Source organism: Trachypithecus francoisi, unplaced genomic scaffold (genome assembly GCF_009764315.1).
Source record: "Trachypithecus francoisi isolate TF-2019V2 unplaced genomic scaffold, Tfra_2.0 Lachesis_group1, whole genome shotgun sequence".
NCBI classification, from domain to species: Eukaryota; Metazoa; Chordata; class Mammalia; order Primates; family Cercopithecidae; genus Trachypithecus; species Trachypithecus francoisi.
In genome coordinates, this window is record NW_022681454.1 from 37,076,893 (window position 1) to 37,101,977 (window position 25,085).

At 40.9% G+C, this 25,085-nt stretch overlaps 1 protein-coding gene and 1 long non-coding RNA gene across 2 annotated transcripts in view; one reads left to right on the plus strand and one right to left on the minus strand.

Moving 5' to 3' along the window:
- Window positions 1-12,530, minus strand: part of LOC117085260 — a 32,292-nt gene extending 19,762 nt beyond the window's left edge. Inside the window, exon 1 of the long non-coding RNA XR_004437898.1 lies at window positions 12,477-12,530. This is a non-coding gene — a long non-coding RNA (uncharacterized LOC117085260). The remainder of the gene's footprint in view (window positions 1-12,476) is intronic.
- Window positions 1-25,085, plus strand: part of NWD2 (NACHT and WD repeat domain containing 2) — a 208,995-nt gene that overhangs the window by 67,158 nt on the left and 116,752 nt on the right. Inside the window, exon 2 of the mRNA XM_033213947.1 lies at window positions 10,254-10,342. Within this exon, the coding sequence (XP_033069838.1) occupies window positions 10,254-10,342 (89 nt within the window). The remainder of the gene's footprint in view (window positions 1-10,253; window positions 10,343-25,085) is intronic.

Below are 25,085 nucleotides of genomic sequence, written 5' to 3' on the forward strand. Positions count from 1 at the left end.
GTGGGCAAAGTCAAAGGCAATGAAAGGCCCCAGCAAGCTGGTCCGCAGGCTTCTAAGGGGAATGCAAGCACACTGTGGCTTCCCCCACTAGACAGGTAGTTTCACTGATGGTATTGGGCCGTAAATGTGCCAGTCCTTAGGCCCCTGATGGGGGCACATGGCAACTCCACTTCTATAGTGGGAAGGGCCATCAGTGGCAGCAGATACCAGATAAGATAGTCCTCAGGCCCTCATATGGGGAATTGCATGAGAGCACAGGAGCTCTGCTGCAGAAGTGTGCAGAGTTGTCAGCATTGGCAGGCCCTTGGTGGGCCAGTCCTGGGGCCCCCATCCTGGGGCAGCCAGTCCTTGAGTCCCTGATAGAGAAGGCCCTGCAGGCAGTGCAGCAGCTCCACCACTATAGGAGTCAGCGTTGCCGGTGACAGTGGCAGCAGGCCCCAGGCAGGCCAGTGCTAGGGCCTTTGGGGAGTACACATGGGCATGTGGCAGTTCTGCTGGTCATTAGACCGTCAGCTGTCAAGTTCTGGGGAGCACATGCTTTGGCTCCCTCTGTCTTGAAGATGGCCTCCCTGATGTACTATATCACCTGTTCCCTGGGTTACAGGCCACTGCATTGCCTCAGGTGCTGAGTTCACAGCTACACCATGGGGTCCAACTGGAATCACAGCCCTGTAGCCTTCTGGATTAAATAATGATAAGGGCTCAGAAATGCAGAGATGCAAGTCCTTTGGGGCTCCTGGACAGGGTACATTTTAGCAGTGGCTCTGTTCTCAAAATGGCAGGATAATGCAGTAGCCTGGGTTCCAGAGAATGGCTGGGAGGAGATGGGAACTCAGCATGAGTTCCCTCCCTACACTAGTCTCAAAGCCTGTGAATACTGTAGGGGTCCCTTGCAGCTAGAATTGCAGGGGTCTGTGGTGGGAATGTGGACTACTAGGGATCTCCTGCCTTTTCTCATGGTGGAGAGTGCCTCTTGGCTTTAAGCCAATCCAAGGGCTCTTCACTTCCTTCTCTACGCTCTCTTCCCAAGTTCCAGTGCCTCAGAGATGCCTCTGTCACTTCTTTACTGTCTTCTATTGTTGTCCCATGTATTCTGTTGTTCTTCCTAGGTGTGCAGTTCACCATGTAGTTATCTACTTATTGGTTTAGCCTTTTTGTGTGGAGGAAGCAGGCCCTTCTACTCAGCTATCTTAATAACATCTTTCAAGTTTTCTAGCTGGCAAAGATTTATTTCTAGTTCACTGCCACACTGAAGATACACCTCTTTGGAGTGATGGCCTTTCGCATGTTTTTCCTGTTAGAAACCTGTTATTATCCCATCCCATGATCATAGTGAGTAGGGCCCTGTACTTTGTCTCCAATCTACCATGTACCCACAAATGACAAAATGATACTTAAAAGTCACTAAGATTTAATACAATATAGTCTAAAGCTGTCTTCAGATCTCTTATTTTCCAAGATTTCTGCTTTCACTGTGCCTTTGGCCTATCTATGTGTTATTTAGTTTTCTTCTAGCTATGTAACACATTTACAAAGATAGATTTTTAAATATTTTATGCAAAATTTCCATTGTTTTTAGTGTGGTGTTTGTGCAAATCTATTTTCCTCAATAATACCAGAAACAGAAATCCACCATTATCTTTTATAACTTACCCCTCTTACCCTAAAATGTGTTCAGGTGTAGAAATAACACAGTGAATTTTTACTGGAAACTTCTAAGGTTTGGATAAATTAACAGGAAAAAAAATTTGTTTTCTTTATTGCACTGACCAGAACCTCTAGTAAAATATTGAATAGAAGTTTTGAGGAGGTGTTCTTAGTTGTAGGTGGAAAACATTGCCTAACATCTTGAAGCATGGTGCTAGCTGTAGGGATTTTTGAAGATGCTATTTATCAAGTTGAGGAAGTTCCTTTCTATTCTTTGTTGATGAGTTTTTGTTTGTTTGTTTGTTGTTTGTTTGTTTCTGAGATGGAGCCTCACTCTGTCGTCCAGGCTAAAGTATAGTGATGCGATCTCAACACACTGCAACCTCTGCCTCCTGGGTTCAAAGTAATTCTGTTGCCTCAGCCTCCTGAGTAGCTGGGATTACAGGCACCTGCCACCATGCCCAGATAATTTTTGTATTTTCAGTAGAGATGGGGTTTCACCATGTTGGCCAGGCTGGTCTCAATCTCCTGACCTCGTGATCCACCCACTTTGGGCTCCCAAAGTACTGAGATTACAGGCGTGAGCCACCGCTCCTGGCTATTGCTGAGTTTTTATCCTGAATATGTATTTGATTTTGTCAAATGCTTTTTCTGCATATATTGAGCAGTCATATGGTTATGTTCTTTATTCTATTAATATGGTATATTCTATTAATTGATTTACAGACATTAAAGTAACATTGCATTAAAAGCATTAAAACAAGCATTAAAAGAAACTAGTTTTGTTAATGCCTAGACTACCAAGTATATATATAATTTTTTTTATTATTTGAGACGGAGTCTCGCTCTGTTGCCCAGGCTGGAGTGCAGTGGCGTGATCTCCACTCGCTGCAAGCTGCGCCTCCGGGGTTCACGCCATTCTCCTGCCTCAGCCTCCCATGTAGCTGGGACTACAGGCGCCTGCCACCATGCTCGGCTAATTTTTTTTTGTATTTTTAGTAGAGACGGGGTTTCACTATGTTAGCCAGGATGGTCTCGATCTCCTGACCTCGTGATCCGCCCATCTCGGCCACCCAAAGTGCTGGGATTACAGGCGTGAACCACCACGCCCGGCCCCAAGTATATTTTTAAAATAATTTCAACTTTCATTTTAGATTCAGGGGACACATGTTCAAGTTTGTTACCTGGGTGTATTTCATGATGCTGAGGTTTGTGGTACTATTTATCCCATCCCCCTAGTACTGATCATAGTACCCAATAGTTTTGCAACTCCCTACCTCCCCCACAGAAGTCCCCAGTTTCTATTGTTGCCATCTTGATATCTATAAGTAACCAGTGTTTAGCACTCACTTATAAGTGAGGTTATGTGCTATTTGGTTTTCTGTTCCTGTGTTAATTCACTTAGAATAATGGCATCTAGCTGTATCCATGTTGCTGCAAAGGACATGATTTCATTATATTTTATAACTGCGTATATTCCATGGTGTATATGTACCACATTTTCTTTATTCAGTCCACCATTGATGAACACCTAGGCTGATTCTATGTCTTTGCTATTGTGAATAGTGCAGTGATGAAAATGCAAGTGCATCTGTATTTTTGGTAGAATGATTTATGTTCTTTTGGATATGTACCTAGTCATGGGATTGCTGGGTCAAATGGTAGCTCTGTTTTACATTTTTTGAGAAATCTCCAAACTGCCTTCCACAGTGAATAAACTAATTCACATTCTCACCAACAGTATGTAAGCATTCTCTTTTCACTGCAACCTTACCAGCATCTGTTGTTTTTTGACTTTTAAATAATAGCCACCCTGACTGGTATGAGATGGCATCTCTTTGTGGTTTTGATTTGCATTTCTTTGTTGACTAGTGATGTGTGGAACAGTTTTTCTTGTTTGACCATTTGTATGTCTTCTTTTGAGAAGTACCTCTTCATGTCTTTTGCCCGTTTTTTACTAGGCTTATTTGTTTATTGCTTGTTGATGTTTAAGCTTCTTAGAGATTCTGGATATTACACATTTGTCAGATGCATAGTTTGTGAATATTTTCTCCCATTCTACAGGTTGTCTCTTTATACTATGGGTAGTTTCTTTTGTTGTGCAGAAGCTCTTTTATTTAATTAGGTCCCAGTTGTCAATTTTTGTTTTTGTTGCAGTTGCTTTTGAGGACTTAAATAAATTCTTTCTCAATGCAAATGTCCAGAATGGTTTTTCTTAGGTTTTCTTTTGTGGTTCTTATAGGTTACGATCTTACATTTAAATATTTAATCTATCATGAGTGAATTTTATATATAGTGAAAGATAGGGGTACAGTTTCATTCTTCTGCATATGGCTAGATAGCTATGCCAGTACCATTTACTGAATAGGGGGTCCTTTCCCACATTGCTTATTTTTGTCAGCTTTGTTGAAGATCACATAGCTGTAGTTGTACAGCTTTATTTCTGCTTTCTAGGTTCTGTTCCGTTGGTCTATGTGTCTGTTTTTGTACCAGTACCATGCTGTTTGGGTTACTGTAGCCTTATAGTATAGTTTGAAGTCGGGTAATGTGATTCCTCCAACTTTGTTGTTTTTGTTTAGGATTGTTTTGGCCGTTCAGGCCCTTTTCTGGTTCTGTAAGAATTTGAGAATAGTTTTTTATAGTTCTGTGACAAGTGACATTGGTAGTTTGATAGGAATAGCATTAAATCTGTAGATTTCTCTGGACAGCATGGGCATTTTAATGATATTGATTCTTGCAATCCATGAGCATGGGGTGTTTTTTCATTTGTTTGTGTCATCTGTGATTTCTTTCAGCAGTGTTCTATAGTTCTCCTTGTAGAGCTCTTTCATCTGATAGGACCTTCTGAGCATGGAAAGCAGTTTGTGTAAGGGCAAAGCTCAGGAGCAAGTAATGGCTGAAAACTCAGACTTTAGAGGGTACATGGTGATCAGCAGTAGAAGATAGAACTTAGCTAGAAGATATATTTACACTTGCTAAGCATTCTAGTCTTTATCTTCTGGACCACCAGATGCCAGCAAGGTCTTTAATAATCAAATTAGTTTTTGTTTTCATTTTGTCTTGGCATTTATTACTGGCAGCTCTGTGAGAGAGGGACAGATAACAGGTCAAGCAAATAGACTTTTTGCTTCTTGGGTTGAGAGAAGGTTAGTGTAAAAATAAAGAGTGGCCAAATTAAAAAAGTGTTTATGACATAAAATTGACAAGATTTGCTCACATTGATATAAGGAAGAGTGTGGGTGGCGAGATGGATACAAAGGAATTATCTGAGGGCCATAGAGAGTAGACAGCCTCTTGAGGAGCTGCCAAACAAGAAATTAACCTAAACACAACCCCAGAAGTCGCACAGGCTGTCCCTGTGAATCATTAACTAAGAGGCTAGGAAAAGAGAAAGAATCCAGGGAAGAGCAAATGTACAGAGACCTTGGAAACCACGCTAACAAGACAATTTTAGCAGAGGATCTATAGTGGATTCTAAGCAGATTTTCTGAGCTGCAAAGAACATGGGAAAAATGAGTTTAGGCTGGACGAGCTGACTCACACCTGTAATCCCAGCACTTTGGGAGGCCAAGGTGGGTGGATCACATGAGGTCAGGAGTTCAAGACCAGCCTGGCCAACATGGTGAAACCCCGTCTCTACTAATAATACAAAAATTAGCCAGGCATGGTGGCACATGCCTGTAATCCCAGCTACTAGGGAGGCTGAGGCATGAGAATTGCTTAAACCTGGGAGGTGGAGGTTGCAGTGAGCCAAGATCGTGCCACTGCACTTTCAGCCTAGGAAACAGTGAAATTGTGTCTCAAAAAAGAAAGAAAAAAATGACTAAACTCCATGCCTTTAGTTTGTTGAAGATAGAGCTGTATAAATAAAATAAAAATTAAAATAAATTATTTTGTAAAATAAAAAAATTTTGTAAAAATAAAAAAATTGGAATTAATCTAAACCCTTATTGAAGTGAACTCAAGATATTATAAGGATAATGGTATTGATTATTAATTCTCCCCCAGCTAATGTACTTCTTGTAGGTGACTCAGACACTGTACAGAGACCTTCATTAACTCTGAAATCACAAAGGAATCATTCAGAAAGCAGCTCCTTTAAATACCTAATAGTTAGTGCTGCCAAAGTGTTAATGCACCTTTTCAAAGCATTAAGGAACTGGGCAGATACAAATAGATGCAATGACTATGTATAAAACATAAATTAAGACATACCTCATATTTGATTTACAGTGTTTAAAAAGGGCCCTTTTTAAGTGTGAGATTCTGTGAGCTAATATTTCCTGTCCACGACATTCTAATTTTTTTAATTGTGAACCATCCGGATTTGCTGTTGGTGTGAATCAAGTTTTTTATTTAATTAAGCCAGCTTGTCTGTTCACTCATCATAATTAATCTATTCCTGTCTTAGTTACTTTTTCATTTTCAGAGCCAATTATATATTTATACAAATACGGAAAAATCTAAGTCAATTTTTAATATAAATAAGAGCACAGAATGCCCATTGGAGATGTGTATATGCTTCCTTCACATATTTAGAAAGGCTCAAAATAACGGAGTTCATATTCTGCCACAAACACAGAAACCAGAGAAAAACATTTCAGTTCATTCATTTACCTCGTGACACCAATTATCTAAATACCACCGTTTCCCAAGATTTCAGAATCTTGCTTTTATTAAACCCATCAAATGATGAATTATAATGTAGGAGACCTTTCTGTTTCTGGAGGCAATTGCAGGGAAACCATGCCTACAGTTCATTTTTGTCACTGGTGCATGTGTGGCTTTTTTCATTCACTCATTTATTAATTGAGCAAGACTGCAATCATTAGAGATGTAGCCGTGAGTGAGACAAAAGAAGGTTTCAACTCCCTTTGAGCTTAAATTTTAGTGAGGGAAGCACACAATAAACAAATAAACAATGATGAGTAATCCGCAAAGAATTAAGGAAGTAGAAGGTGATTCAGTGACTTCTATAGATGGAGTGCTGAGAGAAGGCCTGTCTGAGGAGGTGGCATTAAAGCTGCCAGTTGAATGACAAGAGGTGCCATGAGATGATCACAGGACTAAGCATTCCAGGATGACACCATAGCTAAAGCGAAGGTCTGCGAGTGGGAATATAATCTAAGAATCAAGTGAAAGCCAGTGCTGCTGGAGGGACATAAACAGGAAAAGTGGTAAGAGATGAGCCTGGGGAGAGAGAGAACGTTCATCATAAGGAGTGTACCTTTCATTCAAAGGTCTGTAAAGAGCTGGTGGGGCTTTTAAACAAAGTAGTGATGTGATCTGATTGACATTTTGGAAAAATCAGTCTGGTTGCCCCATGGAAAATGAACCAAACGGGGCAAGTGTGAAAACAGGGAGATGGAATCTGGATGAAAGGCGAGTATGGCTTGCATCTGGTAGCAGAAGGGACAGAAGTAGATTAACTCAGGATTTGTTTAGTGGTAGAGTGAGAGAACTTATTGATGTGTTGGCTCTTGGAGGATGTATTATAGAAAGAAAAGAATCCATCAAGGATAATACAATTGTTTTTTATTTCATAAGCTTTAGGACTTTAACATCACTTAGTCATTTCATGCATTTATTCCATCGGTCATTGCAAAGATTGATTCTTTTCACAGTTGTATATTTCCTTGATTAGAGCAAACTATGGTGTGTGACTTTCTGGGTTCAAATCTGGGTGTTCCAATTTAGTGGCCACATGCTCTTGAGCGAGTTTTCTAACCCCTCTGCCCTTTAGTTTCCTTGCTTAAAAAACATGGTAATAATGTCACCTGTTTCATAGGGTTGTGGTCAGCAGTGACTAAGGAAATGCAAATAGAAGTGTACTTAGCACACTACTGGACCGCAGGAAGCACTCACTAAATGTTAGAAATTAGGTGCTATAGCAAAAGAATCTATTAACAGAGTAAACAGACAACCTACAGAATGGAAGAAAATATTTACAAACTATGCATCCAACAAGGATCGAATATCCAGAATCTGTAACAAACTTAAATAAAGCAAAAACCAAATAACCCCATTACAAATAGACAAAGACGTGAGCAGACACTTCTTAAAAGAAGACATACGAGTGGCCAAAAAGCATGAAAACATGCTCATCATCACTAATCATCAGAGAAATGCGAACCAAAACCACAGTGAGATACAATCTGACACCAGTCAGAATGGCTATTACTAAAAAGTTCAAAAACAACAGGCGCTGGCAAGGCCGCAGAGAGTAGAGAATGCTTATACACCATTGGCGGAATTATAAATTAACTCAGCCACTGTGGAAAAATTCAGAGATTTCTCAAAGAATTTAAAATAGAGCTACCATTTGACCCAGCAATCCCATTACTAGATGTATACCCAAAGAGAAATAGATCATTATACCAAAAAGACACATGCACTTGTGTGCTCATTGCCGCACTGTTCACAATAGCAAAGACATGGAATCAATCTAGGTGCCCATCAGTGGTGAATTAAATAAAGAAAATGTGGCACATATACACCATGGAATACTACACACCAAAAAAAAAAGAGAACGCAATGTCCTTTGCAGCAACATGGATGCAGCTAGAGGCTATACTCCTAAACTAATTAATGCAGGAACAGAAAACCAAATACTGCATGTTCTCACTTGAAAATGGGAGCTAAACGTTGAACACACATAGGCATAAACATGAGAACAATAGACACTGTGGACAGCTAGTGGCGGGAGGAAGGGAGGGGGGTGTGAGTTGAAAAGCCATCAGGTACTATCCTCACTGCCTGGATGCAGCATACCCAGGTAACAGACCTGCACATGTACCTCCTGTGTCTAAAATAAGAGTTGAAATTTCAAAAAAAAATTAGGTACTAAATTTCTCTTATCCTCCTTGCAATTGTGCAGTCAAGTTTCAGCACCTCAAAATGAGTTAACATGTTTTTAAGAAACAATAAATTTCTGTTTCTTATATCATTACATAATTATTTTATGTATAATTTAGATACTCTTTTTCAGAATTTCTTAACCCTTTCGAATATATTTTTACCTTCTATATCTGGCAGTATTTGTCTCTTTTTAAAGTGGCTTTTTTGTTATTTCGGTTTTGAAAATCTGCTGAGGGCTTTTAGATTTATTGAATATTATCAGCTTTATTGTGAAGTTAGCATTTTCAGCTCTTAAATGGAGCAAGGGAGGATGGGCATTCTCATCTCAAGATTATACAAATTATGTGAAAGCTTAATATAACTGCGTCCGTCAGTGCCATAACACCGCATGGGCCCCACTTTAATGTACAGCTCCTCCGATGGGTGTCCTGCTTTTTCTCTTTGGACTTAGAACCATATTGAATCTAAGGCTGGAAAACACCCTATTTGTTTAGATCACAGGACAATCCAGAAGACCTTGTATTTCTCTGAATCTTTGATTTCTATGTAAACACTGGTTCCTGTCACTCTGCCAGGCTGCAGCTGCATTTCAGACTTTCATGATTGGTTATTTGCTTCTCAAAATAGGCTTGAGAACAGTAGGAAAATAGAGTAGGTCAACACGGCATATGGTTAAATTTTCATGGACAGATGTGTTTGAGAATAATAGGGAAATTCTTTTAAACTGTAATCTTTGTTATAAATGTGATATGCGGATGTTTCATAGTTATGACTGGGATAGAGGTACTTTTAGCAAATGGTACTTTTCATAAGATTACACATTAACCTAATTTTTGAAAACTATTTTCATGTTTCACTGAAGGTAGCTGGGCAAGGAATAGCCTCTTTGCTCTTAGAACCTTACAGTGCCATCATTGATGCAGAATTGTTCAGCACAGATGACTTTGGAATTCCTTTCTGTGCAAAACATTCGACATTAAATGCATACATGTTTTGTGATTCTTTGAGTTTCAGGTTCTGTGTTTCTTCTTGTATTTTCTTAATGATAGGAGATAATAAAAATTTTTTTTATTTCAGAAGGTTTACGTAGTATGACATATGTAAAATAGTTTCTATCTACGATATAATGGTAAGTCCCTAAGCCCAGGGTGGGAGACGTTATTTTATTAAACCACTGGCCAATTGAATCTACAGTGGGTGGGATCTGCTATGATAGGTTTTCGTGCTTGTTTCCATACTGTGCTAAATTTTGTAAAATGTCATAATATATCTGAATACTCTAGGTAGCAATGGTATCATCTGGGATGTTTTCAGAAATCAATAAGTAAATTTATCAAAGTGTGTATGTGTGTGTGTGTTTTAAAACTTTTGTTTTGTGGAGCTAAAACCCTGATAACCCTACTGTGTTTCCTTCTGCCCCTTCCAAAGACATTGTGGTTGTAACTATTTAAGAGCTCAACGTGAAGGTCTATGTGGGCATAAAGAATCAACTGTGAATTTTCAGCCCTGCCAGGATACATAGAACCAACCGGTGGTCCATCCCGTGGGCTGCTCGTGCATGCCTGATGGATGGATCTCTGTGGAATTAGGGGACAGGTCTATACCAAGAGACAAATACCCTGTTATTTCACAACCCAGCACCTCAACTTGATTATACTACTGTTAGCATTTATTTTTAGGTTTTCATTTTTTTGCCAGAAATATGTGTGGACATACTCACTTCCTGTGTGTTTGTCTTTTTACTACAGATACGGGAGCAGAAAGACAGGCACTAAGAGAAAATGTATATCCTAAACTGAGAGAATTCTGCAGAGAAAACTATGGATTGGAATTTCAGGTAATTCTAGTGTTAATTTCATCCACAATTATGTCCAGTTAAATAACTAGTGTTTGTTTCTTGGCACAACTTGAGTGTTGTAAAAGACAAGTTTTAGGCCCTGAAAAAAATTATTTCTTTGAGCATGGGTAAAAAGAAACACTGACAAATGGAAAGTATTTAGTCATTTTTGATGGTTCTTTTATGCTGTGCTTCTTGGATCCTTCCTGTTATGGGCTCATCTTTTTCTTTGAACCATATTTGTTTGCTTTTTTGACAGTCTCCACTATTATCAAAGAGATGAGGTTGCTGAGCACCTGAGTTTAAGCTATGGTTTCTAGAAATATTTTGCACTTAAAAATGGGGACCAACTTTTTTCAAACTTATTTCCTTTCATCAGCCTGGACTGGCCTTGCCTTCTATCTTGCCTTTAACTTTTTGTTCACATTGTAGAATATCCTTTTTCCTAATCATTTCAGAGCTATACCATTTACTCCCCCCAAAAAATTATATCAGCCTTTCAAGAGACAGTAATGGCACACGTCATTGCTAACGTTCACGAACATCCTGACATTTTAATACACCTCTGATTTTGCCATCTGAAGGTAAAGTGCTTGACAACATTGAATGTACCTTGGGCATCCAAATGTTGAAAAAAATGGCTCCTGCAACAGATAACATTATTTAGTCAGAATTTTTCAGCCTAATTTATGATGGAAATCCTAACTCTCCAGTGCTATCTAAACTACACATTTACATTGTCAAATGATGAATATGTAATAGAGGTTTGTGGTGCAGAAGTGCAAAATGCACCATCGTTAGTGGAAGAACATTTCACTCTTTGTTTCCTCCCAGATAAATGTTTTATCTTGGTATACTCCTGATGTCTTCTAATATGATGCATAAAGTAACAGTCTCGAAATGGCTTCAATCTCAATGCATAATATCAGTCACCACCAGGCCATGATGACATGCACATTGAATTGTCACTCATAAGTCACCATTTACTTGATAAATTGTGAACCTAAATTAAATTCCTTGTCATGAATTCAGCACTACCTTCTCTGAAGAATCTGGTTTTACTGATAACAGGGTCCCAATTGTTATATAACTTCCAATCTGTCAAGAATCCCAAAGACTTAGACACTCCTTGGGGACTCAGTTGCCATAGAGGAATAAGTGTGTCCAAGCATATAATCCCATCTTTAACTTTGTTTTTGCATCATTTTTGTCAACAGAGGAAGTCAGCAAGCTGTAGAACAGCTTCTATAAACCATGGTATTGACTAGGATTAGCTGAGGGAGAAAGAGGAAAAAAAGTATACTTTCTGAACTAGAGGTAGGCACAGAAGATAGATACAGGCAAAGGAAAACTGTACTAGGCGAGGCCCATAGAATAAATTGACAGGATTACTCTAGGCAGGTGCACTGAATCAGCTGAGGAGATGTTGGACTGCAGAGTAGACCGCAGTGGGCAGGGGAGATGTAGAATTGAGCCCCAGCTCTCTACAGGTACTGGGAGTGACTGAACCTGCCCATCCTTCAGTTCAGTGTCTAAAATAGGAATGGCAACAGCTTACATATCTGAGGTTGTGTTTAGAAGAAAATACAATATGCAAGGTTACATTTGCTTCCAAGCTCTAGGCTTAGCAGGAGTTCATATACATAATAGCTGAGACTTCTGAGACTACACCTTTTAAGTATAGTCTTTTATAGTAGGTTAATTATATCACTCCCTGAGGATATACTTTTTAGAGAGACAGTTCTCTTCTCTCAACTGCAACAAAAAATATGATGCCAGAAGCTTCATGAACAGTCAGTTTACCCCCACAGTATCCCCGATTCCATCTTTGATTGTGCACTGAACCCAGAACCTATGGTTTTCTAGAGTTACTCAAACATACCAATCTACTTCATGCTTGCTTGCCTTTGCTCATGCCATTCTCTTCAACTACAATGCTTTTCAGTCTGGTTCTTCCCCTGCTTCACCTCCTGGATTCTACTCATTCTTAAGACTCTTCCTATCTGAGCTCATGTTGTGCCCCCTTTCTCACTGACCCACAGCCCTGTGGGCCTCTTTTGGATCCCTGAACACCTTAAGCCCATTCATACTTGAGAGTTTTACTCTGGCTGTTTTGTCTTGTGGGAATACTCACTCCCTTTATCTTCACACAGCTGCTTTCTTATTGTCCCTCGGGTCTCCACTGAAATGTCACTCCTAGAGATGCTTTTCTTTTTTTGTTATTATTATACTTTAAGTTCTAGAATACATGTGCAGAACATGCAGGTTTGTTACATAGGTATACATGTACCATGGTGATTTGCTGCACCCATCAACCCGTCATCTACATTAGGTATTTCTCCTAATGCTACCCCTCCCCTAGTCCCCCACCCCCCATCAGGCCCCAGTATGTGATATTCCCCTCCCTGTGTCCATGTGTTCTCATTGTTCAACTCCCACTTATGAGTGAGAGCATGCAGTGTTTGGTTTTCTGTCCTTGCAATAGTTTGCTTAGAATGATGGTTTCCAGCTTCATCCATGCCGCTGCAAAGGACATGAACTCATCCTTTTTTATGTCTGCATAGTATTCTGTGGTGTTTATGTGCCACATTTTCTTTATCCAGTCTATCATTGATGGGCATTTGGGTTGGTTCCAAGTCTTTGCTATTGTGAATAGTGCTGCAATAAACATACATGTGCGTGTGTCTTTATGGCTGAAAATTCCAAAAACCAGAATGCCTCTTTTCCTCTAGAGATGCTCTTCTGGTGACCCAGTCTAAAGTAACCACCTCTCTTTTGCATCATACTGTTTTAGTTCTTTGCATAGCATGTGCCATATTAGATACTTTTTCTTGTTTGTTTGTGCATTAGCCTGCTTATTGTCTTTCTCCCACTAGATTATAAGTTCCATAAAAACAGAGGCTTTTCTGTTTTTATGGAATTTCAAAACAGCTGCATTCCTGGTCCTATAGTCCCTGGCACATTGGAAAGTGCTATGAGAATTTGTTGAATGAATGCTTATGTGAAAAAAAATGAATGAATGAAGACCCAGCCCAGATATAAGTTGTGAAAGAAAGCCTTCTCTGATCCCTCCCACACCTCCCAAGATAGGCCATGTACCCTCCTCTTTGCTTCTCTGAAATTCAATGCATAACTCCCGATAATCCGTCCAATTCATTCAAGAAGTATTTGTTGAGTGCTGACCATATGGCAACCAACATTCTAAGCGCTGGGAATAAAGGAGCAAACTAACCAGACTCTCTTCTGAGGAACTTCTAACATTGTTGGGAGAAGCAGACAATGTAGACTCCAGGAGTAATAAATGCATTTTATTGAATAAATGATTCTACTTTAAAAATCACAGAAAGTAGGGTTAGAGAATGCCAGGTAGTCAGAGAAAGACTCGGTCATAAGGCAATATTTGAGCAGAAATCTGCAGAAAGTTATGGAGCAAGTCATGCAGATGTCTGGAGTTGTGGGGAGGAATCCAGGCATAGGGAACAAGGGAAAGGGTCTGAGGTGGAAGTGTGCTTAGAATATTCTAAGAACAATCACACTACTGTATTCCAGTCTGGACAACAGAGTGAGACCCTGTCTAAAAGAAAAAAAAAAAAAAGGAACAGTAAAGAAGCCAAGTGTGAGTGAAGGAAATAATTACAGATGGCATCAAAGTAAGATTATATGAGACTTCATGGGCCAAGATTAAGAACTTAGAATTTTTATTGAGTTGAAAGGGAAAGAGTGAGGTGATATGACTTACCATGAAGAGGTTTGCTCAGGTTCTATGAATAGAATACAATACAAAGGAATGGTCAAAGCAGGAAAATAGTGCAAACAGGAAGAACCAAAGTAAGCAGTGTAGATAATGAAACATCATCTGGTTAAGTAAACTTTTCATCACCTGCCTGTAAGTGCCAAAAGTTCTTAGGCCTGGAATTGTCTTATTCAACTTATCCCAATGGCCAAATGGCTGCAGATAGTAATCCATTTAGTTAAATCTTTATTCAATTAAATTAATAGAATATGAATAGGATAGAAATTAATAGAATGTCAATTAAATTAATATGCATTATAAGCAAGTCCATATACCTTTTATCTATGTGCCTGTTTGGCAGGCTATTTTGTAGTGTTTTCCTTTTTTTTTTTTTTTTCATTTAAACGAAGATACTTCATGAAAATACACTAGACTCCAGTTATGTAAACTTCAATTAATTCTATATGTGATAATATACGTATATAGGTTGATTACTCAGAGATGGAAACAGTTCAGTGGAAAGAACATCAAGCCCACTTAGCAAAGAACACCCAGGGCATCAGGAAAAGACATGGCATTTAAATAATATGTTATTTGATTTGCAGGTATTTATTAAGGGCCTCCAGCTACAGAGAAGAGGATAGAAAATAAGAACAAGGAGGATTAATTGGAAAAAAGTAAAGACAGACTGGGGAGAAAGCAGGTGGTTGCAAAAGCCAATAAATAAGGAGCTTGTGATTATACTCAGAGATACCATCCACTCCTTCTTTCAGAACTCTTGTCCATCCCCACTGCCGAGGTCCTGGTCTAACCCTCACTGCTTCAAAAATGGGATGAACAAAAAGCATCCTAATTGGTTTATTTTCCTACTTACCCCTAGTAGATTGCAGGTCCTTGAGGAAGAGACTGGTTCTTATTTGTTTTTAAGTCCCCAGGCCTGGAACAGAGTTTGGCGTTTAGTGGGGTTTTAGTAAAAGTGTGTTCAGCAGAACTGCCTTACACCGTCACCCTACTTGAGTTTTTCTGTACAATACCACCAGAGTCATCCTATGTAAATGTCATATTGTGTCAATGAAGGGACGTGGAGCAAGCTGACCAAATAGAAGCTTCCACTGATTGTCCTCATGAAGGAACACCAAACTAAACAGTTATTCATACAAAATAGCATAAGAACCAAAAATCAGATAAGTGATCCCATACCTGGTTTTAACTTCATATCACTGGAAGAGGAACTGAAGAGGGGGGGAAAGACAGTCTTGAATTTCCAGTGCCATCCCTCCCCCAACCCCCAGTAGCAGCTGCTTGGTGCAGAGAAAGAATCTGTGTGCTTGGTGGAGGGAGAGTACAGTGATGGTGGGAGTTTGCATTGGAATTTACTGCCCCTGTCACAGCAGAAAGCACCACTGGGCAGAAATCAGTCAGTGCCCACTGAGGCCCATTGAGACCAGTCCTGGTCAGAGGGGAATCACCCCTTCCAGTGATCAGAAACTGAGTTTCGGCAAGCTGTGCCACTGTGGGCTAAAGTGTTCTGGGATCCCCAATGAACTTGAAAGGCAGTCTAGGCCACAAGGACTCCAACTCCTAGGCAAGCCCTGGTGCTGGGCTGGGCTTGGAACCGGTGCGCTTGGGGTGCATGCAAACTAGCAAGACACCAGCTGGGATGGCCAAGGGACTGCTTGCCCTACCCCTCCCCCAACCCCAGGCAGTGCAGCTCACGGCTCTGGGAGAGACACTCCTTCCTTCCACTTGAGAAATGGAAAGGAAAGAGTAGAGAACTTTGACAGCTTGGACACCAGCTCAGCCACAGTGGGATAAGGCACTAGGCAGAGTCCTGGGTCCCCCATTTCAGGCCCTAACTCCCAGATGACATTTTTATACATACCCTAGGCCAGAAGGTAACCTGCTGCCTTAAAAAATAAAAGGACCCAGTCCTGGCAGGACTCATCACTTGCTGACTAAAGAGCCATGATCTCCCCAGATGAGTACAGTAAGGCACCAAGGACCAATCCTGGGCTCTGAGTAATCAGCAGTAATACCCAAGCATTACTCGCCATGGGGCTTCGGTGACATTCATAGAAGTGCTGGTCACAGGCATGACCCAGCACATTCCCAGCTGTGGTGGCTATAGGGAGAGATTCCGGCTTTAGAAAAGGAGAAGGAAGAATAAAGGGAAATTTATGTGGCAGTTTAGGTACCAGCTTGGCCACAGTGGAGTAGGGTAAAGCACCAAGCGGGCTCTTGGGGTTCCCAGTTCCAGGCCTTGGCTCTCAGATGGTATTTCTGGACCTGCCCTGGGATAGCGGGGAGCCCATTGCCCTGAAGGGAGAGTCCCAGACCTGGCAGCATTCACTACAAGCTGACTGAGGAGCCCTTGGACCTCAAGTGAATCTTGGCAGTAGCCAGGCAGTACTTGCTGTGAGCTTGGGGTAGTGGTGGCTATGGGAAAAGATTCCTCTGCTCATGGAAAAGGGAGGGAAGAGTGGGAAGGACTTTGTCATATGGCTTAGGGACCAGCTCAGCCACAGTAGAATAGAGGATCAGGTAGATTTCTAAGGTTTCCAACTCTAGGCCCTGGCTCATGTAGGGCATCTCTGAACCTCCCAGGGCTGAGGACAACTTGCTGCCCTAAAGGGAAGGACACAAGCCTAGCTGTCATCACCACCTGCTGACTGTAGAGCCCTAGATCCTTGGGTGAACGTAGGCAATAGCTAGGCAGTGGTTACCAAGGGCCTTGATGGGACTCACGGCTGTGATGGCTTCACATCTAACCTAGCATAGTACCAGTGGTGGTGGTCACAAGGATGCTTGTGTCACCCCTCCCCCAGCTCCAGGAAGCTCAGCTCAGAGAGAGGGACTCTGTTTGAGAGAAAGTAAGGGAAGATAATAAGAGTCTCTGCCTGGTAATCCAGAGAATTCTTCTAGATCTTATCCAAGACCACCAAGGCAGAAGAGCCATATGTTACTGGGCTTGGAGTGCTCCCTAATACAGATACAGCTACAGTGACCAAAAACCTAGATCACAAACCCAAGTCCCTTTGAATACCTGAAAAAACCTTCCCAAGAACGACAGGTACTAACAAGCTCAGACTGTGAAGACTGCAATAAATTCCTAACTCTTAAATACCCAGACACCAACAAATATCAAGACCATCCAGGAAAACATGATCTCCCCAAATGAGTTCAGTAAGGCACCAAGGACCAATCCTGGAGAGACAGGGATGTTGTGAACTTTCAGACAGAGAATTAAAAATAGCCATTTTGGGGAAACTCAAAGAAGTTCAAGATAACACAGAAAAAGAATATGAAATCCTATCAGATAAACTTAACAAGTAATTTGATATAATTAAAAAGAATCAAGCAGAAATTCTGGAGTTGAAAAGTGCAATTGACATACTGAATAATGTTATCAGTCTCTTACCAGCAGAATTGATCAAGCAGAAGAAAGAATTAGTGAACTTGAAGACAGGCTACTTGAAAATACACAGAAGAGAAAATAATAAAGAATGAAGCATGCCTATGAGATCTAGAAAATAGCCTCAAAAGGGCAACTTTAAGAATTATTGGCCTCAAAGGGGGAGTGGGGTAGAAAGTGTATTCAAAGGGATAATAACAGAACTTCCCAAACCTATAGAAAGACCAGTATTCAAGTACAAGGTTATAGAACACCAAACAGATTTAACCCATATAGGGCTACCTCAAGACATTCAACAAATGCCATATTGTCAGTTTCTTTGCTTAAAAGTTTTTAATGGCTTCCTGCCGCCTATAAGATCTCTCTTTAATGTAACTCCAGCTTCATTTTCCACTCTTCCCCACATAAATAATCCATGCCAGTCCATCCTCAGCCTGTGCTTGGAGCACATCTTCGTGATTGCTCTTTCCTAACTCTCACATTCTAGTCACTATATCTATTTCAATGCTTGCTTCCTATCAGACATACTCTTTCTTCACCTCTAGCCACCCCACACCCTGTCCTTCACAATCGAGCTGAAGGCCTAGATTTCCCAAGACATCTTTTCTGATTTCTGAATAATCTCCCCCTCTACGCTCTGAACTCATAAATCTGTCCCATGTGGGCCGCTGGTACAGTGAGCCAAGATTGAATCCACTTAGGGCAGGGACCTCTAAAGGGGATGTTTAGCTGATCTGAATACTTAGAACACTTCCATTTCAAAAGAAATTTCCATCTGAGTCCAGCCCCTGAGCTTTATGTCACTCTTTAAGAATACCTTCTGATAGCCACCTTCATTAGTGGGCATCTGGTATTTTACATTCGTCTTAGTCACGAAGTTCATAAACATTTTTCTTTACCTCTGACATCCATTAAATCCCAAAGATCTGCCAATTCTACCTCCCTAAATACTTCTCCAATCTGTTCCTTTTGTTCAGATCTGTATTATTGTTACCTTGACTGTTGCCATGGGTACCCTGACTGTTCCCATTTCCTTCATCTCTGCCTTCTCCTCCTTAATACCAAACTCTTAATTTACTTTACCCATCTGGTCCATCCTCCACAATGTTGCTACAGTGGTATTTTTAAACACCAATCTGACCCTTGTCCACAAGATACAGTCTATGCTTCTTGGCACAATGTGCAAGTTCTTTTTTACCCCTGCCTACTCTCGAGGTCTTATCTGTGACTCCTTCCCACAGGCAGCCTGTTCTAGCCTTTGCGAACTACATTTGGTTCACCAGATGTGTTTCCTTTTCCCCCCTGAATTTTCTCATCCACTGTGCCCTCTGACTGGGGGGTGGGGGGCAGGGGCTTAAATTGCCTCCCAGGCAAATGAAAATTTCTCCTCATTCATTAAAATATAGTGAAGTCCTTCTATGAGATTCCAGAGTACTTTTTTCTAATCTTTACCAGCTTGTCATATTTGTTTTAATGAATTAATTTTAAATGTCCTTCCCCCATGAACTGGGTGCTCTTAGAAGTTAGCAATCACATTATTTATGTCTTCCTATTACTAGAATCTGTTATAGCAGAGGTCCCCAACTCCTGGACTGTGGCCTGCTAGAAACTGAGCCACAGGGCATGAGGTGAGCAGTGAACCAGCATTAGCGCCTAAGCTCCACCTCTTGTCAGATCAGCGGTAGCATTAGATTCTCATAGGAACACGAACCCTGCTGTGAACTGTGCATGCGAGGGATCTAGGTTGTGGACTCCTTATGAGAACCAAACACCTGATGATCTGAGGTGAAACAGTCTCATCCCCAAACCATGCCCCTACCTCACCCCTCTGTCTATGGAAAAATTGTCTTCCACAAAACTGGTCCCTGGTGCCAAAAAGTTTTGGGGGCTGCTTTGTTATAGTACATGGCTCATACTAGATCTATAATGAATGGTGGTTGATTGATTTCAATGTATTGATTAAATGACTAAGACCCAGAAGCTGAGAGTCTATGCCAGCACTATGTCAAAGAAGCATAAGGTGAGTCACAGATGCGAGCCACATGGGTAATGTTAGATTTTCTACTAGCCATGTTCTAAAAAGTAAAATGAAACAGAAAATTTTTTTTGGCCAAATTTTATTTTTTTCCTGCTTATGCTCAAGTCATTTTTTAGCTCTAAGAAGAATATAGTCATCTTAAATGAGCATATTTTGTGAAGGTCATTTCCAAAAATTTCATATTTTCATTATTCTTTATGGTTTTTCTTAGATATTCTTTGTTATTCTTTCTCTGACATGGTTTTTAAAATTTTAATATTTTAAATTTAATATTTTAAGATGATATCTAAAACATCATTTTAACACACGGTCAATATGAAAATTATTAATGAGGCATTTTACATTCTTGTTTTTAACCTGAGTTTTAAAATTCAGTATGTTTTACACTCAGAGCACATTGCAATTTGGACTGGCCACATTTCAGGTGCTTGACCAGCTGCATGTGGCCAGTGACTCCCAGGCTGGACAGCAGAGCTCTAGATGGTAGTGGGGTATGTCTGGGTGGGATCATCCTGATGGGATAATGGTGACAGAAGTCCAGCCGAGAGCCTCTAGCTGGAGGACTTAACTCGAGGAGCCACAGTGTGAATAGAAGTTCATTTGTATGTGTAAAAAAATATTAAAAATCCAGAAAATGATGAAGAAAATTAATTTGGCCAAGCGCGGTAGCTCACGCCTGTAATCCTAACACTCTGGGAGGTGGAGGTGGGTGGATCACGAGGTCAGGAGTTCGAGACCAGCCTGGCCAACATGGTGAAACCCCATCTCTACTAAAAATTCAAAAATTAGCTGGGTGTGGTGGCGGGCACCTGTAATCCCAGCTAGTAGGGAGACTGAGGCAGGAGAATCGCTTGAAACCGGAAAGGCGGAGGTTGCAGTGAGCCAAGATCGCACCACTGCACTCCAGCCTGGACAAAAGAGCGAAACTCCATCTCAAAAAATGAAAATAAAATTTCCACCTGTCAAATGAGTAACTTTTTATTTTATCTCACCATTTCGGGGCATTGTGTTAATAGGGGGTATATAACCTGAAATAAATACTTAATGCCACCAAAACTGCTGTAGAACCAGGACTAAGTGACTATTATACATGAGGCAACAGACTAAAACCTATGGTCAGTGATGCATTTGCCTGCTGTATTAATCTTGAAACTTGATTTGAAATCAAGAGAGGCACATGATGGAAACTCTAACCCCTTTTATTTCCAAATTTTAAATTAACAGTCCTTGTCTTTAGAGAGTGTCATATGTTACCTTTTGTAAAATGTAGCTTTAGAAACAAATTGTCCAAACACGCCTTTGCAATTAAGCGTGACAACGTGGTCTCAGAGTGGGAACTCCCCTCTGTGCTGGTCCCAGCCCTTTTCCTTCACTCTGAGAGGCAAGCGTCGGCTTCCTTGGTGTGTAAGGAAGTGTGAGAAACTTGCAGCTCACCCTAGCAGGAAGATTTTGCCCGCACCTACTTTCTGCCTCAGGATAACAATGGGATGCCACCTGAAGGCACCAAAGGGGTGGATGCTTATCCTGGGCAGAGGTGTCTCCTGCAGCCCCTTTGGTCTGGGGTTTGTCACCTCTTCATTGCTGAGGTTCCATCCCTCCACGTCTCCTTGGGCAGCACAGGTCCATGCCAGTCCACCTGGTTTTCTTCCTCCCTAAACCGCCAATGAGAGTATAACCTTCTCCTTAAGCTGCCTCCTGTACATGAGTAATCTTAGCATCAACATCTCCAACTCTCTCCTCTTCATAGTTGTGTGAGGATAATTCTCCAACTTTTTTTTTGTTTTTGAATGTTAATATGTTTAAAGCAGAACTCATCCTCCTTTTCCCTTTCTGAATTCTCAAGTGCTACTACTTCCTTGTCTTCAAGACTTTCAACTCTTGGCTTAGTCCATTCTTTCATCCTTTAAAACTAGATCCAAGCTGCCACTGTTCCGGTTGACTCATCTGCCACAGTGTTTCTTCGAAGCTTGCCTTTTCTTTCCATTTTGAAAATCTCTGTCTTTGCACAAGCTTTCGTTTCTTAATAGCTGAATGCCTATGGAAATCTTTTTCTGATCTTTATCTGCCTGTGGTGTTTATGTGCTCTGGTCCAAACTATACACAACTGTTCAAACAATATTCCTTGAACGGTACTTACCAGATTTCATTGATTGTAAGATGCACAGATTTTTCCATTTTTTACATGTCAGAGTCAGGATTTTTACCTTACAAATAAATTGTGTGTGATCATGTAATTGGCAGTGCCCCAAACCCAGCCATGACTGCCAATAGGCATCACTGGGGGCTGGCCCAGCCAGCCCAAGAGCTCCATTTTTCCCCTTAGGATATGAGGTTGCTCATATGTCTTCTTAGGGAAAAGAAGCAAAGCAATGAGGAAACCAAGCTTTTTTGAGAGGATCGGCATCTTGATCCAAGAGCAAATGAGCACAAAACAAAGTTCCTTGAAAACTAAAGTTCCTTGAAAACAACAGTTTGAACTCTGGTTTAAATGGAATAGAACTAAAAGTTTACTTTATCCTGCTAACCAGAGGATGAAGAATTGGGCACGAATCGCCAACTAGTTTTAGGCAAATAAAGAAACTAGAAATCTTTAACTTAACCAACACATCAAAGTTGTATGTTAAGTTAAATTTTGTGGGTCTTATATTAGCTTGGCCTTACTAATAATTTCTGAATTGGACAATCACTTACTGTCACACTGCAAGTCTGTTGTCAGTTGTAACACCTTTCTTCCAACATTTCTTCTCTCACTGCAGCTCAACTATTCTGTTGAGCCCAATCTCCTTCTCTGGACATGTGTTTTTGTTTTATTCGCCTCTGTCTCTCAACTGTCTTCCTGCCTGAGAATCTCAAAATGCATCTTGCTCCACGAGTTACCAAAATATGTAACTGGCTTTTATAGTTGACAGGATTTGTTGTGCTACCCTTGGTCTTTTCTCCACATTGTCAAGTAACTAATCATCCCTTTTCCATTTTCTACTAATCAAATGGATGCTGCTTTTGGCAGTGAAATTGTGAAATGCATGTCTCTTTGTTGAATCACACATCATTGCACAGGGCCAGTGCTCCAACCTGTTTAGGTCTCTTCACATTTCAGTCACGTCCATCAAAGCCTGGACCAACCTTACCAAGTTGACATTCCCAGAAGTATTATAAGCATGTTACATCATCCTTCTCCCATCCATGTGAGTGAGGCAGCTTATAAAGATGGGGAAGGGAGACAAAGAGGCAAAAGGAAAGGAAAGTATTATGTTGTAGTTGACTTTCATTGCTCCAATTTAATTGTAAATGTCAACTCACCATTTCTGCTGCCTGGAATTCTCATGCCAGACTTCTCAAGGCAGTATTATTGTTCTTCCTTTGTACTAATAGGCAATCTTCTACCTAATGCTTCTCCTAAGTATACAGCAGTGGCATTGTGGGAGGCTCTAGAATGTACTGGAGCAGCTAAACTTTGCTGAGCATTTATTTCCGCTAAATGGTGGCTGTCTGATTACACCAACACTGAAAATTACCCAAGAGGATTAATCTGGTAATAAACAGAATGAGAGAGTGTTGCCCATTGGCAGGGGACTACGTGTCCCCATTGAGTACAGTCACCGTGAGGCCTTTCTCAAATTCCGAGCACGTGGCAGTTACTTCTTTTTCTTTCTTGGTATAAATGTAGGGGTACAAGTACGGTTTTAATGCATGGATATATTGAGTAGTGGTAAAGTCTGAGCTTTTAGCATAGCCATCGCCCTAATAGTATATATTGTACCCATTAAGTAATTTCTCATTTCTCACCCCCTCTCACCCTCCCACCATCCCACCATTCTGTCTGCGGTGTCTGTTTTCCACAGTCTATATCCACGTGTACCTATTATTTAGCTCCCACTGGTAAGTTAGAAAAAGTGGTATTTGAATTTCTGCTTTTGAGGCCGGGCGCGGTGGCTCAAGCCTGTAATCCCAGCACTTTGGGAGGCCGAGACGGGCGGATCATGAGGTCAGGAGATCGAGACCATCCTGGCTAACACGGTGAAACCCCGTCTCTACTAAAAAATACAAAAAACTAGCCGGGCGACGTGGCGGGCGCCTATAGTCCCAGCTACTCGGGAGGCTGAGGCAGGAGAATGTCGTGAACCCGGAAGGCGGAGCTTGCAGTGAGCTGAGATCCGGCCACTGCACTCCAGCCCGGGCGACAGAGCGAGACTCCGTCTCAAAAAAAAAAAAAAAAAATGAATTTCTGCTTTTGTTTTTGGTTTTCTTTTTTCACTGAAGATAATGGCCTATTTCTTTCCATCCTCATATTTTATTATAGGAGAGAGGGAAACCTTTTGATAAGTCTTCATAAAATAAAAAGAGCACTCATTTAAGAGGTCCCCTTTGTCAATAATTAGATATAGTCCCTTGAAAAAGTAACATACCTCAGTGTTCTTATCTGTAAGTATTTATTCTACCGGATCTTTAAGTTTTCTTTTATGTCTCCACATTTATAATGCTGTGACATTACCAATTCTACATGGGCAGACCATGTCACATTTCTGTCTTTTCAGAACTGTTCTGTGCATCAACAGGCCCACCTAACCTCTCTGAAGGACAGTTCCCACGTACCTGTCCTTCAAGTCCAGATACATGTGTTACCTCCTCATTGACATCTACCCCAGAGCCCCAGGGGCAGATTAAGGTACTTTTTCCCCTGAGCTTCATTTATTATTCAGACATTTATTGAGCCTCTGCTCGGTACCAGGCAGAGTTGTGAGTGCAATGATACCATAATATTGAAAACAGAGTGCCTGCCCTCATGGAGTTTATAGTCTCACAGAGCATACAGTTGTAAACAACAGTGACCAGGGTGGTACTTGAAGCCCAGGAAATACAGGGTGCACTGGGCATGTGTAAAGGTTGGGGAGAAGCTCAGCCCATCTGGAGGTATCAAGAAGGCCTATGGAGGAATTGATGTCTAAGCTGAATCCTCAAGGTTGGGCGGTGGGAGATGGCTAGGTTAAAAGAATATTCTAGGCAGAGAGAACATACTTTCACAGGCAAATTTGGGAGAAAATTCCAACAGTATATAGAAATTACTACTTGCCAGGCACTTACTCTAAGTGCTGTGTATACATTAACTTGCTCAATCCTTGCCATGAGTCTAGGAAATCAATCTTACCTTCTTCATTTTATTAGGTAAGGAAACTTAGAAATACAGAAGTAAATTGCTTCTGACCCTGAAGCAAATAAGTGGCAGGATCAGAATTTGAACCAAGGTAGTTTGGCCTGAGTGTCCAATCCTACTCACTATACCATACAGCCTCTTTCGTTCTCACGTTTTTGGAAATTGATACAGACAGTCCTCAACCAAACAATGGTTTGACTTATGATTTTTTTGACTTTGCAGTCATTCAAACTGAGACACATTCAGTAGAAACTGCACTTCAAGTACAACCATTCTGTTTTTCACTTTCAACACAGTATTCTTTGAATTACATGAGATACTCAACACTTTATTATCAAATAGGCTTTCTGTTAAATGCTTTTTCCCAGCTGTAGTCTAACATAAGTGTTCTGAGCACCTTTAAGGTAG